Here is a 19,621-nt window from a genome sequence, read left to right on the forward strand (position 1 = left end):
GTATAGCGGTTGGGTTAAGAAAGCTAAAGTCTATCTGGAGTTGTATCGGGTGAGGGACAAGAAAAGCTCCTACAGAGACATCAGAAGTAAAGGAAGTTCACAGAAAATGTAAGACCACTGCTGAATGGGGGCAGGAGACCTAGTGACAAAGGACATGGAAAAGGCCAAGGTACTCAATGCAACCTTTGCTTTGGTTTTGCTCCTAATAGTTACTTTCAGGAATCCCAGGTGCCTGAGACACTTGGAACAAGAAGGACATAACCTTGGTGGAGGAGGATCAGGTTGGGAATATACAAACAAATTGGACATAAAGAAGTTGAGAGGATGCACCCACAAGTGCTGAGGGAGCTGACGTCATTACGAGGCTGTCCTTGTTATCTTTGAGAGGTCATGGTGATAAGGGTCGTTTCCTGGGGAGTGGAAGAGAACAGATGACTCTCCTACCTTCAAGAAGGGCAAGGAGGATACAGGGAGCTGCAGGCTGGTCAGCCTCACCGCAATCCCTGGGAAGGTGATGGAGCAGGTAATCCTAGAAACCATTTCCAAACAGAATGGATGAGAAGGTGGTTGGAAGTAGGCAGCCTGGATTTATGAAGGGGAAATAGTTTCTGACCAGCTCGCTGTATTTTACGCTCCTTTGAGCAGGTATATTGGACTACATGGTCGCCACAGGTCCCTTCCAGTGGTTACTGCCACGATACTAGAGCACACTTAGGTAGCCTGCACTGGATCCTTGTGCCTGAAATAGGTGAGGCGTGAGTATGAGTGTTCTGCACCCAAAGGGTATGTTTGCTTGGTTACCCAGAGGACAGTCGAGTGGTTACTTCATGTTGTATGGCACGGACCGGAAAACGTAACTTGTGCAGACAGCCTGTTTTGTTTAAGGTCCATGCTCTACCTCCTTGTGTAAGCTTTTGCTCTTGCAATGTTGCATTTTGCTGAAAGTAGAGCTGTGATTGGTTCCAGTTTCAGGTAATGGGGCATGTTAAGCTCTTGAAGCAGACGGAGACAGTGTGCCTTGGGGAATCAGTTACTGCTCATCTGCTTTTCTTTAGTTTAAAGTCCCTGTATCAAAGATAATTCCACTAGTAGTGCTTGAACTGTGGGAGCCTAAACGATTGCAGAGAGCAAACAGTGGGTCTGAGTGATGTCTTCAGAGGATGATTACTCACAGTGGGAGAAGCTGTTTGATAACAAGTATGTTTTGCTATACATAAATCCAGTCCAGAATTATTTCTGCTGGGTTACAAGTTGTGTTTCTGTCAATTGCACAGCACTGATGGTATTAATTTTCATGCCAGGGGAGTAACCTTAAACACTGCCTTAAGTAACAGGGTGTACTTCAGAACCAAAGTTACAGGAACAAACCTGGTTTTTGAGGCGTCCTTGTCATAGACAGCCACATGGCAGACAGTATAATTTTATAATATTTTCATTTAATAGTTCCAAGTAAAATTTCCAAGCTTAAAAGTATTAGAGCTTAAGAAATCTTGCACTTAATTGTATTGGCTGGATGTTCTTGAGTGGTGGTACTTGTTAGCTCTATAAAACTTTTGTGTAATCCTCCTTTTGCAGTTGCTTGGAAAAATAGGTGAAGGGCTAACTAAATCAGCTGGCAAAGTGAGTGTGTTAGTCCAATACTCTCTGACCAGGTGGTTTGAGATATTCCCCATGAGGAGGGCTTAATGCTTTAGTACCAAACTTACTTAGTTGAAGGTATTTGCTGTTATGCGGGATTTTGATTTAGAGAAGTGCTACAGGGTTATACTTAAATCACCACACAAACACAATATAGCAATTGTATATACAGTTGAATCATGACGGGAACATCATTCCCTTTACTGATCTCTCTAGCATGCTCACTGTCATGGTGCTGGGTGATCCCACTTGCCAGGAAGGAACACGTTGGTTGAAGTCAGCTCAAGCCCATTACTCTCCTCAAAGCTGATTTTGCTGGGTGTTCCGTTTTTATACTCTGTTGGGCTGAGCCACATGCACACATCCCTGTGTTGGTGTGGCTGGCTCAGGAAGACAATACTTGGATTATTTTAGGGAAGGCCATTTACACAACCAGTTGACCCACCCAACTGATACAGCTGTTTGTTGACAGCAAAGGCCATCTCTGGTCTTCTTCGTGCTGAGATCAGTTCAGCTTCTTTGGTGACAGATGTGCTCGCTTCCTACGTTCTTTTCTGAGCTCCACGAGCACACCATCCTTGCCTATCTTCTCTGAGCCTTCTTCCATTGAAGGGGTTCATTGACCAGTCACAAAATCAAAGCATGACTTTGTAAGGCAAATGTTGCTGATTTTATTTATTTTTAATGTGCTACATATTAACGAAAGTGCCATTCAAAGAAAGGAAAAAATGAGACTTAAGCCCCAGCATCTTCACTTAGGCTTCCCAGTGGTATCACAGAACGGTAGGAGTTGGAAGGGACCTCTGGAGATTATCTGGGCCAACCCTCCTGCTAAAGCAGGTTCACCTACAGGATCGCATCCAGGCAGGTTTTGAGTGTCTCCAGAGAAGGAGACTCCACAGCCTTTCTGGGCAGCCTGTTCCAGTGCTCTGCCACCCTCACAATGAAAAACTTTTTCCTTATGTTAACATGGAACCTCCTGTGCTCCAGTTTGCACCCGTTGCCCCTTTGGACATCACTGAGAAGAGCCTGGCTCTGTCCTCCTGACACTTGCCCTTCACATATTAGGAACACTAGGATGGTGTGGGTTCATTGCAGTTTATTAACTTGTTAAATAATTATTCTGGGAAGTGATTTTTCAAAATAAAATAGATTCCTTGAGTTTTTTATTTAACACCACCAAGTCAGTGATGGCAAAGAAAGCCAAAAGCCTCCAGCAGAGCTGTTGGTATTTGTTTGACTACCACAAATTATATGTAGAGTTTGAACAAAATCTCACAAACAGTACAACCCATGTTTTATATAGAGTGAACCACATCACTTGCCTCAGTGTACTTTCATATTCATACCATTAAGTTCTTTTTCTGGTACATCTGGACTTTAGTGTACCTTGGTTGGTTTATAGAAGATGGTTCTGGTTTTCTTTTCCCTCTTGCCTGACTAGGTATAGTAGAGAAATGAGGGTTCTCCAGTATTATTTTATCAGTCTCGGGTTGGGAATGAAAGGTGCTCATCAATGCCAACTGTGAAGATCTGATTTCTGCAGAGGCTTGTCTCGTCCTTTTTATGTCAGCACAGATGAGATTTTTTTTTTTTTTCCTGCCTCTGCTGAAGTGGGAGGATTGTCTTGCCCGAGAGTGCTCTTTCCTGTGCTCATGAAACACTTGCCTCAATTAACTGAGTTGGATAATGTTAGGGAATGAGGAGGGGGGAAGGCTTCCCTTTGTGCATCAGGTAGAAACTGGCAACAGCTGAAAGCTTTGAGCTGCATTACAGAGAACATGCTTTATTTTTTATAGGGTAGCAAATCGGAGCTATGGTTGCAGTTGGCAGGATCTTTTAGTTACCTTTCATCATATAGTAGCTGAGCTTTGCAAGCTCCCTGTTCTCCTTCATTCTTGTCCCTCTGCATGCTCAGGAGTATAGCTGTAGTATCTATGGTAGGGTTTTATATGAAGGTTAATTGCTAGTGTGCTTATAGCGTCACTAAGCTACTGATCTTCTCTGTATCTGAACTACTGGCCAGTTTAATCTCTGATATGATAGAGAAAATAACTGGAAATAGGTTCCTGTTGTTCAGGCTGTAACACACAGTTTGTATATTTTGTGTATTTTATCTTTGTAACTGGGGGTCCTTCTTAGGTGAATTGAGAATTACTCTTTTCAGAAGAAAAAAGGGAAAATTACTTCATAAAATGATGACTGTCAGGAAGTGTTGGGTCTGTTCCAGTTATGCCAATCAGTTAAACTGTGAGCATGCAGGAGGTGAGAAAGGGGACACGGCTCAGCACACTCCTCCAACTGCTGCAATCAAACTGTTGGGCCCATCTGCTTCAGAAGATTACAGTGATCTAGGATGACGCATGTAATCATTGCCCCAAATACTGGAACCTACACAGCCAGATTTCAGGATGACTGAGTCACTGTATTTCAGTGATGGGTGCCATTAGGAACACTTGCAGATATGACGGAATTATCTAGAATGAACCTTGGGAGGGAGAGGAATAAAGAGGATGTAGATATTGATTGTACATTTCAAATGAAAGACTTTTCAATCCAGACTCCTTGGAAGGGAAGGGGAAGAAAGGGACAAGAACGAGGATCAAAAATGTAAAAAGGGAACAACTGAAAAACTGCAAAGGGAAATTAGGCAAGGCTTTCCTTCGGTTGTTACATCAGATGTCACTTGCTCAAAATGTCACCCCAGAATGCTGCTGCTTTTCCTGTCCTCTTACCAGGTCACTGATGAACAATAGCTGCAAGTGAAGTGGCAACAGAGACACCCCACCACCCATACAGCATGTTCTTTTTTTAATCTGCTTGTTTTGGATGAGCATGTTTGTATATAGTTCAATACAAATATTTATAGAAGGGTTTTAAATAAAGGATGGAAAAACCTCGGAGCATAGACTGCAGGTTATGTCTGAACTAGAACAGGTGAAAGCCACTTTCATTTCTACATAACTGTTCCTGCATTTTTAGAAGTTCCTGAGCAGACAGCCTCATGCCTCCCTGCACCAGAGGTGGATCCAATGCTTTCCTAGGGGAGACTTAGCAAAGACCAAGGAGTGGAAAGTCAGGCAGATCAGAATAATCTGGCATGGGAGGGAGTGGAGAGCCCTCATGAAGCAAAGCTGCTGTGGGTGACAACCCTGGTAATGTATTTCCCTTCCTTGCACCTTCTCAGTTCTATACAGTAAGGTGGGTTTAAGAGCTCCCTCTTCTTTGGGACCAAAGTACCCCTTTGGACCTTCAACAGTATCCAAAGGAGCGCAGCTGTGTCTGCTCTGACAGCATGAAGGCATGGAGTGTTTCACCCAGAAAGACCAAAAGGGATTTGGTTCCCTCTTAACCCATTCCACAGTGTAGGCACTTTGTGAGGTGCTAGGGATCTAGCAATTAACTGGGGAGAGAAAACTTACCTATAAAAGTCAAAGATTGCTTGGGGGGGGGGGGGGGCAGTTACAGCACCTATGTTGTTAATGAAGCCATAGCAGAGACGATGTTCTGCTGCCCAGGTACACTCTCAGTAAAACTGAAGGTAGTGTGTCAGTGACTACTACGTACATGGCTTGCTGAACATGAAGCATTTATTTATGTGAGCAATACATTAACAAGTTATACACTAAATATATTCCCACCCCCACTCCAGCTCACCAGTCAACTGAATCAGGGCAAGAACTCTCAGTCCAAGTACTGACTAACAACAGCTACAGCATTCCATGCACGAAACCAGACTTGCTTCCTGCAACCTTTCTGAAGTCTTGCTTGAAGACCCTGATTTTAAGTACACAAACAGGTAAAAATAATTAGCAGTGGTAGGCTGCTAAAGAACTTTCAATCTGCAACTTAAACTGGACAGTGTTTTTTCTCTCAAGTCAAAGAATTAAAGTGCATAGTGGCTGCTGTGTCTAATTGCTCAGTGGGAGGAGCTCACCAACATCTAGGCGCTCCATCTTCTTAATAAAAATAGTTCTCTGTGAAGACTTTGAGCACTCCATCACCAGTACATCAACTGACATAGAATAGGTGCAGACCACTTCTGGTGCAGACATGGATTTGTTCTAACCTACAAATTAAGGAAGCTTCTTACGCATGTGGGGTGCTACAATTCATATGCCTGTGTACATATATACAAAATAAATCTAACTCTGTTGTCATTAGGGACTCAGGCCCATCTGAGGAGTCTGTAGAACTCGTTCAAGTTCTACTGAAGCTTGAAATGCAGTCATACTGCTAGACAAATATCAGGGCTATTATTTTCTTTTTAGCAAAAAAGTAGATTAGTAACTGTACAGTAGGTAAAAAGCAGTCTTTAAAAAAAATACAGAAATTACACAAAAGGCTGTAGTAAAGTGCCTAGCAAGAATATAAAGAACAGGAGAATCAGTGTAAGCGGACAAACAACATTGCATCCCTGCTCCCCTCACCTCTTCACAAATTCTCCCACGTGCATTGTAACAGCATTGATGCTTGATGACAGTACATCAAAAAGACCATTTTCACTTTGCTAATATAAAATATTAGAGAGCTTAAAGCCAAGAATATAGCCATTTCACAAATTATACTTTGGAGCATGATCAGCTCACTTTTGTCCATACTCTTTGCAGTGAAAACTGCCAGGCAGGACCCCTCAAGAGCCTGCTGACAGCGCTCTTCACAGAGGCACAGCTCATACCCATCCTGAGAGCAGATGTAGCTACAGCCCTCTGGCTGAGATCTGCTGAACTTCTACCTCTGAGCTACCGGCACTGCTCTTTCCTCTTCTCCTCCCTTCATCAGTGTATGTTTTCCGTGTTTCCATCAGTTTTCTGCTAGAGGGACAGCTCCGGCTACATCAAAGCCACAGATTATTTAGGTCTATTGTGCTTTCTAAGCGTGACTTCTGAGACATGCAGAAGTCAGGCATTCCTTGATCCCTTATCCCTGTCCTTTCTCTACATTGATCCCCAGCCTTCAGGAGCCCTCAGAGCCCTGGACATAGTCAGAAAGGCTGACATCTGTATTAGAGAGATCCACTTCCATTATGAGTTTTGCTGGGGAAGAAATCTCTACTTTGTCTTTTTTATGTAAAAATATGGAGCAAGTTACACTGAAGCTGAATTTCAACTTTTTACTCAGTATTTTCTAACGCATGCTCCATAACAAACCACCCTGTGATGAACTGCGTAAAAAACAAGACTATACAGATAGAGAACCTGAAGTGTTAAAAAATATATTTTCCCTCTCCCCCTTATCCCTTGACAAGTTAGCCTTTAAACAAACACTAATACGAGGTAAGCTGATACAACAACACTCAGTAAATAGCTGCAAAAGACTTTTGGTTGCTAGATGTCTGCAGGCATCATGTAAACTGTATGCTACCTTCATGCTAGTTTAAAAAAGGTGTTTTACATCAAGGGATCCACACTCTGGCACTTCTGGCAAGAAACAGATGTTTTCAGGCTGGTAAAATTTTGAGACTTTAAAAAAAAAAAAGTAAAATAAATACATTTTCCCTCGCTAGAAAAAAAGCCACATTTGTGCTCCAACAGCTGTAGTTGTAAACCCAGGAAAGACAAATTTTAAAGTTACCTGCCTGTAGAAGAGTTAATGATAAGATTTTTGCTTTCAGAAATCTGTCACTTAGTCCTGCTGCCAGTTTTGTAAACAAACAATTGGCATCTTTACACTGTGAACCAACCTGCTAAGTGACTCAGGTTTGACAACAGAAATGCTCTTCTGCTTCAACTGAACTGAGCTTAGTCTGAGAGGTTTTCACTTTTTCTTTTTTTGGACTAGTCTTTTCACCAAGCCACCCAGAATGCATAACTAAGTTCCTCCTAAAGTTGTTTTCAGAGTAACAATTTGCATTTAAATGTAAACACTGATACCGTAAATGTAGTGTATACAAAAGGCACAAGACAATTAGGTATTTTTTTTCTGAAACTTCCTTGACTTTGAAAGTTGGTAATGCGTCTTTTATTATCTGGCCAGTAAACTCTGATCCTAAGCAAGCTGCTAGCTCCTAATAACTACAGGGAGTTTCCTATGTGCAGCAGCTTGGCTTTTTGGTATTGCAATCAAACGTCTGTTGTCCTGTAAATGCAAATATCACAAGTAGCAACAGTAAGTCTCCCTGATTGTACATGATATTTGTTAAGTTATGCAGTAAGAAAGGCAGTGTCTTAAAGAACAAGTGAAAAAAGAAATCTGAGACAACTATTGATTAATAAGAAACTAGGATTTGGAAAGACAGTGGCCCTCAGGAACACAGTTTGGTGAAAAGCCTTTTGGATCAAAATGAAGTGCCAACGTTCATTTCCTGAAGGGGTTAACGGCTCCAATTGGGACAATAAAATCCTCATTTCATAGCAGCTCCCATCAAAACCCCCAGCCAGCCAGTTTAATTTAGGTACTACCCATCTGAACGCAGGCTTTTTATCGCTCCACTTACCAGTGACCCACTGTAGCATTCACTTAATGAAGGAGTTGTTTTCCCCCTCTGCAACTTTTCAAACTATTGGTAGCGCAGATCCGAGGGAAAACAGAGCTTCTGCAATAATGTTTTCCAAAAATGTTTCAAAAATAGTCAGACACTTCACTTGGGTCTCCTTATCTTCAAAAATTGCTTATCAAGCACTCAAAATACAGTCCACCAAGCCACTAAATTATTCATAATCAACACTGGCTGTTCTCCCAATTCGTAAAGCAAATAATGCAAAAGTTTGATTTTAAGGTCAACTACTTAGAGCAATTTGAATTAACAGGTGAGTTTTCAAAACCAAGGCAAGAACATGGACTGATATGTAAGGAGGTCACATTTTTCTTGTGCTGAATATCAAAGTAAACTCAGCCATTGACTTTTTATAATTGTAAACTCAGACTCCTTTTTTTTTTTTTCGTTCCCTCATACTCATAATCATCCTTGACCATTCAAAACCAGTAATTTTAAGTTGAAACATTCTTTATATGGTTCAGAAGTAGTATATTTAGTTTCATGTTTCAAGCAGTGACATGGAGACAGCTAATCATCTGTCAGTTTGTTTTCTGAGCACATCCACACAGGAGCAGACAGGAGCAGCTGGCCAACAGGGCTGATACTTGGAAGAATGCCTCTTCCTTCCAACGACAGCTTTTTCTTCAACTGGAACAGAACATTAATCACAAACCACAGTATTAGAATTGAAGAATACTTAAAAATTAAGTTACTGCAACAAGTCTCATTAACTCAAAGGGAAAAGTGAACAACAGCTGAATGAAACTCTCACCGCGAAGAGGAAGGAACACAGTAAGACTGTTCACAGTTACATTATTAATCCACTAAGAATCACAGAATCATTTTGGTTGGAAAAGACCCTTAAGATCATCAGATCCAACCACTAACCTAACATACCAAGCCCACCGCTTAACCATGTCCCTAGGCACCACATCTATACGTCTTCTGAACACCCCCAGGGATAGTGACTCTACCACCTCCCTGGGCAGCCTGTTTCAGTAAAGAAATTTTTCCTAATGTCCAATCTAAATCTCCCCTCGTGCAACTTGAGGCCATTTCCTCTTGTCTTGTCATCAGTTACTTCAGGATGACAGTGATTAAGAACTGACTACACAGCAAGCAGGCCACCAGTTTATAAAATGAAGTGAGCTATTTTTACAGTACTTGCAGGTAGCAATATTGTTAAAAATCAATTCTCTATTACATTAGTGTAACCTGCATCTGGCAGCCTCAGTAATTAGTCCTCTGGTTAACTATAAAGGGTTGCAGGATACAGGATATTGAACATATCCTTAGTTGGGACAGAAATTCAGATTACTAACACACTGGCAGGGGCTGACAGCTGTATTTTTCATGCCAAAGATTAAATTACTTGGTTTTGTTGTTGTGACTTCAGCATCTTTATTACTCTATTCATTCCCCAGGAACAAATATAACTCAAACTACTGACAATAAAGGAATGAAGTTAAACTCAAAGAAGCCAAAAAAAGAAAAAAAAAAAAAAAAAAAAGGGAAGCAAAAATGTTTTGGTTTTGAATGAGGGCTCTTATTTCAGCAACTGTATGTCAGAGAAAGGTATATATGCGTATATATACATAGATAGCTAGACAGTAATCTAGCTTTTTTGTTACATCTCCAGAAAGTCTTTTAAGCGCCATGTAGAAATATCTCACACAGACCTCAAGGTACAACCAAACTGGCACTTACACTCGTGCCAGAGAAATTATCAGTCCTTGGCTACTGCCCTTTTCAGATGCGCATGCATTGGTCGGAGGCAAAACTAACTTTCAAGAGTCCCTTTACGTGGCTTTACACTTAGTCTTCGGAACATAACCTTCTCTGAACGTAGTCTCTTTTTTAAAAGCTGCACTTCAAATGGATGCTCACAAAAAGGAGAAACAAACAAAAAAAAACCCCAAACAAACTCTCCCAAAACCCAGGGGGTGGGGTAATCAGACTGCAAATCTAATTGTTACTTTCTCAGACAGGACTGAAAGAAAAAAAACAATCAAAAAAAGAGCATGAGATGTTTATCAAACTAAACAGCTTGAAAAAACCCACTTTCAGCATCTTGAGAACAATCACAGACCATGTTTGATATTCAGAATAATCTGAATGCCAAAGTTCCAATAAAATGTACACACTTTTCAAAGAAAGATTAAAGTCTAAAAGTAATTACTGAAGTAAATAAAGTCACAGAATCACACAAAATGGTAGAGGTTGGCAGGGACCTCTGGAGATCATCTAGTCCAACCCCTGTACTAAAGCAGGCTCACCTACAGCAGGTCGCACACAACAGCGTCCAGGCAGGTTTTGAATATCTCCAGAGAAAGAGACTCCACAACCTCCCTGGGCAGCCCGTTCCAGTGCTCTGTCACCCTCAAAGTCAAAAAGTTTTTCCTCATGTTCAGAAGCGTTAGGACTTCAGAAAGTAGAACTCCAACCTGACAGAACTGGTTGCAATTAATGATACCGTTGTAACATAATCCAAAGCTTTAAAGACTGTCTCCAATGCTTTACTCTTGAGCAGTGATGACATGTAAGACATTAAACTAACTGAAGCTGAATAATTAATTCTTTTCCAGAAGCTGTTGTTTTGTTGAAATAACTGATGGATTAAACATGGCAGAAACATGACATTTTACATTTTGAACAAAGGGTTAGAAATGAGATTTTTAGATTCTGTTAAAAAAAAACCAAAACTACACAGAGCAGTCAACATTGCAGACACCGGCTGAGTTTCATTCACTCATCTCTTCAATTCTGCTCATTTGACACTCACATTTTCAACACTTTAACACTTCACACCATCATCAAGTTTGTATATGTTCCTATATCTGGAACTGTGTCTTCATTCACCACGTAACACAAAACCAGAATGTAAGGGTTGGGAATTTTTTAGTTTCTCTGATGAATCCAACTGAACTTTTGGGACCTTTTTGGTACAAGCTACAGGCCACTTGTTGGTATTTGCACATCTACCATTTTTATAGTCTGTCTTGACAGTGCAATACCATGCCTGATGGGTCTAGTAACAATCACTGCAGTTCTCTGATGGCTTTCCACGCCAGGAGTGACCGAGAGCAACGTTCAAGGTCAGGCTGGACAGGGCTCTGAGCAACCTGATCCAGCTAAAGATGTCCCTGCTCACTGCAAGGGGTTTGGACCTTTAAAGGTCCCTTCCAACCCAAACTATTCTATGATTCTACTCATGCTAAAAAAAAAAAAAAAAAAATTGAAGAAAACAGATAGGAATTGCCTTAGTAATCTTCTTTTGTGCATTCTTCAAGCGGTAAGGAACCATGAAATAACATATTAAGTACAGAGAATATTAACATACCTTTCCTTACATATTCAGATGTTTCTTTTAAGGGAAATTAGGTTTCATTTTCCATGGTTAATGCAGGATTGCTCATACCTTTAAAGACAAAAAAATGGTACTTCCACAAGAAAAGCTCTCATCTATTTCAGCAAATAATAAAACCTTTAATTAACAATCCATCTTAATGTCATTCCACTATTACCAAGTCTATTCCTGCCCTGTGTCCATTACACGGCTTTTCAACAGTTGCAACAAGGTGTCATCATATTCTGGTATAACCAATTTGTTGACAAAAGAGTTATCAGGCTCAGCCTAAAAGATAATTAGCACCTACTGGTGGTTAGTGTTCCCAGTATCTCTTGGTCAGGTTTAACTGGGAAGGGCACAGCAGCTTGATACACAGAACTTCCTACAAACATGGATTTAAGATAAGCTTCATGAATTTCGGTTCATGAATACAAACCAGGTGACCTTGGTAATTTTACACTATATCCTCCAAAATTAGTTTATTACAAAATGAACCATTGCAGCACAAATCAATTCCTTACCGACTTTGCCCTTTTCAGCCTTTGCACTAGTTTCTGACCAAGACGGTGTATCCGTAAGAAGGTGGCTCTGGGAATCACGCAATGGCTTTGCAGGGAACACGTGGTTCTCACTGTAATGCCAGTAAAAAGAACATTAGTAAACTGTAGTAATTTTTCATTATCTTACCACACATTAGAAACAGTTTGTCGTACTCAGTACTTTCACCACCTTACTTTCCTTCTTTTCTGATGAATCACTACACTTTTATCATTACATACATTACACTACTATAGTTGTCAAAGATGCAATAGCAATGTAAAAAGCAACTGCCTAGCACAGAACAGGGAAATATTCTGATTTTTTGACAGTTACTATATATTAATACATGTACTTCAGCTCCAAATGCACTCTCTCTCCCACTACAACAAGCCTGACATGATAAACAGAACATCTCCAAAATCTCTGGCCTAATAGAAGCTATGGATCACTGGGGTAAGATTTAAAACGTCAATAAACAGCTAGCTGAAACAATTATTTCTTTTATGAAGAAAAGATTGTCAGTGTAATTCCATTATAATGTCTTGGTCACTATTAAAGTCTACTATACTTACCACACTCTTCATTACATAAAAGTTGCAAAAAAGTTACAATATGAAATATTGAACTATTATATTTAGTTTAAGAAGCATCTGCATACTTTTCACACTTTAAAGATGTCATGTCCATGAAGGACAAGAATTAAGAAAATATGTCCTATTATCAGCAGAAACAAAACGTGTGCATTTAAATGTGCAGCAGTGTGCCCAGGTGGCCAAGAAGGCCAACAGCATCCTGGCCTGTCTCAGAAACAGTGTGGCCAGCAGGAGTAGGGAAGGGATTGTCCTCTTGTACTCAGCACTGACGAGGCCAAACCTTGAACGCTGTTTTGGGCCCCTCACTACAAGAAAGGCGTTGAGGTGCTGGAGCGTGTTCAATGAAGGGCAATGAAAGGCAATGAAACTGGTGAAGGGTCTGGAGCACAAGTCTTACGAGGAGCGGCTGAGGGAACTGGGGCTGTTTAGTCTGGAGAAGAGGAGGCTGAGGGGAGACCTTATTGCTCTCTGTAACTACCTGAAAGGAGGTTGTAGTGAGGTGAGGTTTGGTCTCTTCTCGCAAGTAATAAGTGATAGGACAATAGGAAATGGCCTCACATTGCACCAGGGGAGGTTTAGATTGGACATTAGGAATAACTTCTTCACTGAAAGAGTTATCGAGCATTGGACAGGCTGCCCAGGGAGATGGTGGAGTCACCAACCCTGGAGGTGTTTAAAAGATGTGTAGATGTGGTGCTTAGGGACATGCTTTAAGGGTGGACTTGGCAGTGCTAGGTTAACAGTTGGACTCAATGATCATAAAGATCTTTTCCAACCTAAACAGTTCTATAACTCTACGAATATGTAGCTTCCTGTGCTTTGGCACAAGTGCTGAAGGTGGGATTCCCTTATGCGAAGTATCTTTCACCAGATATGAAGAAGCAGGCCTCCCACAAAAGTCTTGCAAGGCAACGCATCCATATCACAGGCAGACTAACCATCTTGTATGTATGCAGAACTGAATGTTGCTGATACCAACTATTAGGCAGGTGTGGAAAAATCAGGTCCTGAGATGCCACCGAATCGAGACAAAGCATATCGGGTGGAAAAAAACCCACCTTATTTCCATAAATTTAAATATAAATCTGAGGATTAGCTGAATTACAGCTTAGCTGTTTAAAATCTTACTTGTATTTATTAACAGGACACTCTTCATTTGCTTACCACTTTTAAGTATCTTAAACATCGTTCTATTTGTACATGTACAGGAAAATACGGCATATCAACTATTTGAAATGAGTAACAAAAAACAGATTACTTTTTGGATGTTGAATTAAGACCACCAGGTGTGGAAGCTTGTTCAGGATCCTGATTAACAAGGCAAGTTGGGAAGGAGCAACCATCCCCTAGACTGAAAAACTCAGAATTAGTGTCATACGTACAAAAAAACCCTTCAAAGAACATTTTTTTCTAAAGTCAATGTTACTATATGTTATTTCAAAAAACTAACCACCCCCCAAACCCTGTGGATCCTGATTATTCAACAATTTCAACAAATGAAACAATAAAAACTGAGCATACCTTGAAAACACAGGCAGCAACCAGTATTTCTTCTCATCACCAAACACCTGCCTTAGGTTTTTGCTGAAGCCCAAGCTAAAGCCATTCTTGTCTGTTCTATGACGAAATATGGGAGCTCTGAATACCTCTTAAAAGAAAAAAAATAATTAGATCTCTTCACAACATAGCATGTTTAAGTTTCACACTGGTATTTAGGCAACTGCACTGATGACCCCATCATCCAAGAGGAAAGGCTGTACTGAGAAAGCTAGTCCACTCATGAAGGGGGTCCAAGTCAGTGCTACAGAGTCACTGGGTGTGCAGCAGAAGCCCTATGGCTGAGGAAGGGTGGAAATCTCCTTCACCCTCCCCCCTAATCAAGGCAAGCAAGAGTAAGGAACTAATTTTTTAAGAAGGCTTGAGAAGTTATATGAAGATTTCAGCACCTGACTATACCACAGAGAGTATTCAAGAAAGAAAAATATAAACAAGGGTTTACTATGGAAAGAGTAATGGAAAAGAAGAAAAGCTCAACCTACTTTAGTAGTAAAACTAGCCTTTCACACCCTGGGGTATGAAAATATTATGTGTTTTTACAGCTGCATAAAGAAAGAGCTTTACTCGTAGCTCCAGATTATTCCCCATGGACATCCAACCTAAATTTCTAGAGAAGAGAGCTATATATAGCTTGAAGTGTTGCAAAGTGCCTGAAGCAGAAAACTCATTCACTTTCCACCAAGTGACTGATAGCCATTTAATTTCCTTAATTGGCTATATATAGTAGGCAAACCATGTCCTGATGTCCTGACAGCACAGCTCACACAAACCATGCAGAAATCATCCTTCTGCAGTAAATCCTTAGCTATGAACTGCTGGAAATGACCTTCAACACACAGTATGCATTAGTTGCAAGGTGTTTTAAAGAAGGGGGAAGGGAAAAGCGAGATAACTTTTTAGATGCCCATGTTAGGCCAGGAAAACAGCTCCCAGAATGATTTAAGCACAGTGACACTTAAAGCTGTCATGGCTTCATTACCGAACTATTGCATGTTCAGTTTCACAGACTGAGCAATTTCCCAAAGTAAAATGGGAAGAAGAGACAAAGAGTAGCTTAAGTGTACAGAAAACATGGTATATTATCTGCGTGGAATTCAATTTGTTTCAAAACCATGAAATGTTGAATTAGAAGTGTACTGCATTATGGTTACCTTTGAACAAATTTTTAGCAATTTTTTATTCCACTACAATACTAAGAACAGTTTATGAACAGAATACATAATTATTTCTGTTCATTTAAGCATCATTAATAAAGCTTTTTTCCACTTATAACTAGAGCTAACAAATTTTTTCCAATACTAATTTCTAAGTAGGTGATTTTTCAGAATACTGAAGAAACCCATAAACCCTAGAGAATCTTGAAATAAATAAGCTTTCTTCCACTGATATGTATTCAAAGTTTTCCATTAATTGTAAATCCCAAGAGAACTGGAAAAAACAGATCAACTCATTGGCTTACTCTAATTCAGTTTATATCAACGGAAAAGCATTTAGAAATTTAGAAACTTTAATGAATATATTGCAAATTGGTATTATTACAGTCCAGGATCTAGTATAGAACAGGCAGACAAATCTTCTGCACCTCCATTTATTTATTCATTTATTTATTCATTTATTTGTTCATTTATTTGTTCATTAAGACCTGTAACCAGACAAACATGCATCCAAGTGGTAGGAAATCCTGGTTTAATGCTGATATTCAATGTAGTTATATATACTGTCCCACAGCAGAGGCACAGGCCATCTTCTTTGAGGTTGTAAAAATTAATTCATAACACAGAGCCCCTTCTATGCATCTAAAATTATGTGGTAGGCAGGACTCTCAACTGTGAAACTGCCCTTCACATTTCCCTGTTCACTTACTACTCAATATAGAAGCACTACCTTAAAGGCTGTTATTCTCTATCAGACCATTCTCTGACATTAGCTCTTTGCGCTCATTCATGTTGATCAAAACTAACAACAGTAGGGCCACAATCTGCCTGCCTTCCAGATTTTTTTTTCCTCACCTCCAGTACAGGCAAAGTTTTGGAATGAATAACTACATCTTTCAGAGCTTTTAAACAAAATTGTAGCTGAACTGAATGGAGGAACTTTGGTTCTGCAGGGGGCAAGGGTGGGAACCAAGCGCTGAAGCCACTGTCCTGATTGAGACACCACATCAGAGGACTCTTACCTGGGGGCTGGGAATGCCAAACGAGAAGCACTTACACAAGCACGCATCAGTGTGTCAAGCATTTACTGGAAAGTGATCTCAGTTTTTTAATTTTTTGGGGGTTTTTTTTTTTTTTAGTTTATTCAGTTTCAGTTAACAAGCTGTGGATGGCAGGAAGCGGCAGGAGGAAGATAAGTTCATTAATAGCCTGGCCCCTTGGGGCAAGAGGAAAAGAGTCAGAATTTCCAGGGAGCAGTAGCGGGGAGTCAGTACTGGACACTGCCAGATCTGGGCACTTCTAACCAGGACCCAAGGAACCTGTGTAGGATTGCCTGCTTTTTCTGTTAACCCCATACATAAAATATTTATTTTTTTTTTTTTCTGTCAAACACAGAAGCATTACATCTACTTACCTAATGTAGACTTATTCTTGCTCACAAGCCAACAGTGATACCCAAAGAGAGAAGACAGGCTGACAGAAAACATAGCTGCGGCAAAGAACAAAAACATGATGTGGAACTTCGCTTGAGTATCAGGAAGGCCATTCTAAAAATAAATTTAAAAAAATTATGCTGTTAGAATTGCAGAAATAGCTGTTTAATTTGATTATTAATAATCCTCTATTCAGCCAAATTAAATTCAGTGCAGACACAAACATACCACACAACAAGAGTCTGAATAAATGAATTACATGCCTTCTATGTACAGACGGCCATGCAATTAGGTTGCTGACAGCATTCAAGTTAAAGAAACAGGCCCTTTCTTGAAAAAGCATAAAAGCTGAGAAGAACCTGAAATTCGGATCTGAACTTTGAAGTGTCTTTTAGTGAAGAATAATTTATCTTTACAAAAATTATCTTGTTTAATTAGCCTTTTCAGAATACTTACATTACAGCATAAATATTGCAAATCTAAGAAGGTAATATCCTAAGTTGTAAATCCAGATAATCATAACTAAAATACTAGAAAATTTCTCTGAAGCGTTTTCATAGCACAGCATTAAAGGAAGTGAACAAAAGTCTATCTATAATATAAATTCCTTTGTAAAATGTTTTCTAAATAATTGCATAGTTGTTCTATGCAGCTTCAAAATAATGAAGAAATATGTGAAATTTCATAAACTATAATAAACAGAAAAAACAGAGGGCTATGATTATCAGATAAACTTTTGTACTTCATATTAGATCACAATGTAATGCTTCAGAATCTTAAACTTCTCACATAGTGGTAACTTCACACACTTAAAGCCAGTATGTAGATTAGGGTACTCACTGTCCAAAACTTGATAAAATACTGTAAATCCGTTGCAGCAATGAAAAGGCAATACAGTAGCGAGTAAGCCAAGAAGAGAAGAAAAAACTTGTAATTGGAGAATCCTACACAGTTGTTCACCCTGATAACAAAAAAAGTAAAAGTAAAAATGGCATTTAATGAAAGTTATTTTCTTTGTTTTAATCCAATTTAAAATTAAATGAACTTACTCTAAAAAAGTTAGTATCAGCATGTAAACCAAGTTTTGCTTCCTATCTCTGGTGCCTCAAGCTACTGCAATGTATTTAGCTTCAACTCCCAAATCAGTGTAGTAATTCTAACCAAAATCAAAACCAAACCACCACAAAAAACCCAAAGAACTTTACCAGCTAATAATCACTTTCAACAGTGTACTGAAACTGAATTTTCACTTATGCTATGAAATCTGTTCCCAGCACATCTGATGTAAATGTGACTGCAGTTACAGCTACTTTTTTAGTCTGTAGGTAAGTTTAAGTATCCGTGTTTTACCATTACGCACACTGCACATAACAGCTGGGACAGTTACAAGCCAAGAATTTGAATCTCAACTGAATTTTGTGAGAATAAAAGCAGTCTCATTTAATCCACATCCTCCTTCGTTAATCATACTACATACCAAAACTTCTTAGTTAAGATTCTCAAACTTAAGAGTATTCATAGGAGATTCCTAAAAATATTTACATTCATATAAAATAACAAGAGAAATACTACTGTTGAATAAACAGAAAATGTTCCAAATCAGTGACAACACGACAGCAAATAAGAGAGATCAGGAACATGTAAATACACATCCAAATGTTAAAATAAACCTCATTTTATAATTTTTATTTATGGGCTTCAAGTTCACCTGTTTCCCATTTGTAAGGAATTTATACATAATGAGCAGTAGTATAGACTATCATCAGGGAGACACGACGAGAGTACTGCAGCTTCCTATTAGAGGTAATACGTTAACTATTACAAATTTTAGAGCTCTACTAAACATGTAATAATATTATATCCACCAAATGAAAAATATTGGAGTGCTGCCCACAGACAGTTTATTGGCAAACATCTTCCTCTTTCTTTTATTTGGTTGCATTAGGAAGATAACCAAAGTAAGTTATCATTGCACTAACTTTGACATAACTCTCCACCATGAGTTTAAAAAAAAAAAGTTCCATACCTTCTTTAACTAATCTATATTGCTGTCAGAAAGATCAGCTAATTAAGAGAACGCTACATCCATGAAAGCACTTGTATGCTGAAAAAGAATTCTCAAAAAATAAGAACACATGGAAAGCCTCAACTTTAGCTTCTAGAAGTACAGGACAAGTTATTGCAACTATTCTATTCTTTAGGGAGACAGTGAGGGTAATGGCAGGACACATGGTCTTCAGAATAGGGTAAAATCTTAAAATACCAAATAAACTTTCACTGTACACTAGTTATCCATCCTCAGGGTGGATGGAGGGTTTGTTTCATGTACAAAACAACACCTTGGCCAAACATTATATTTAGCATCACTGTTTAAACATGCAGCAATAGCTAAGCGTCTGTATGAACTACAGTTAAGAAGGACTCAGAACAGATTGTTCTAATTAAAAAAAAACAGAAGATTTGTTTCTAAGCTCATAATGATTCTTATTGGAAAGTAAATTTACAGTTCTCCACAGTGAAATGTTCTTTTTCATTAAATATATCAAAGTAAGCAATTCCATGACAAACCACAAGCAATTCAGATTCAAGGTTTCTATGATAACCCTGTTTTCCTTTCATGGTATTTATTTTAGGACAGTTTTCACTTTATGACACTGTTTACTGTGAGAAAAGAAATATCGAGTGAAATGCTATTCCCCAAAGATGAAATTTCTTGAACCAAAGACAGATTTCTTTCTCTTTCTTTTCCACTACTGCACATGGTAGACACATTAAAATAAACTTTCATAAATTATTCCACTCCCTTCAATTTTTGACAAAGCCCCAGAGTGAGGAGTTCTGACTGGAAGAGAATTGTTCATCAGAAGATTGAAGACAAA

The 19,621-nt window shown here is 39.2% G+C and overlaps 1 protein-coding gene across 2 annotated transcripts in view; it reads right to left on the minus strand.

The window, feature by feature from the left end:
• Window positions 1-11,493: 11,493 nt before the first annotated feature.
• Window positions 11,494-19,621, minus strand: part of ZDHHC2 (zDHHC palmitoyltransferase 2) — a 30,586-nt gene continuing 22,458 nt past the window's right edge. The window contains exons 7-13 of one of the 2 annotated variants that reach the window (XM_086463992.1): window positions 17,583-17,703; window positions 16,724-16,856; window positions 14,120-14,246; window positions 13,857-13,949; window positions 13,229-13,231; window positions 11,987-12,096; window positions 11,494-11,534 (exon numbers count right to left, since the gene is read on the minus strand). In XM_086463992.1, coding sequence (XP_086320118.1) covers window positions 11,494-11,534; window positions 11,987-12,096; window positions 13,229-13,231; window positions 13,857-13,949; window positions 14,120-14,246; window positions 16,724-16,856; window positions 17,583-17,703 — 628 coding nt within the window. The remainder of the gene's footprint in view (window positions 11,535-11,986; window positions 12,097-13,228; window positions 13,232-13,856; window positions 13,950-14,119; window positions 14,247-16,723; window positions 16,857-17,582; window positions 17,704-19,621) is intronic. The other variant, XM_086463990.1, reaches the window with a different exon arrangement.

Source organism: Leptosomus discolor, chromosome 4, assembly GCF_034619465.1.
Source record: "Leptosomus discolor isolate bLepDis1 chromosome 4, bLepDis1.hap2, whole genome shotgun sequence".
Classification (NCBI taxonomy): domain Eukaryota; kingdom Metazoa; phylum Chordata; class Aves; order Leptosomiformes; family Leptosomidae; genus Leptosomus; species Leptosomus discolor.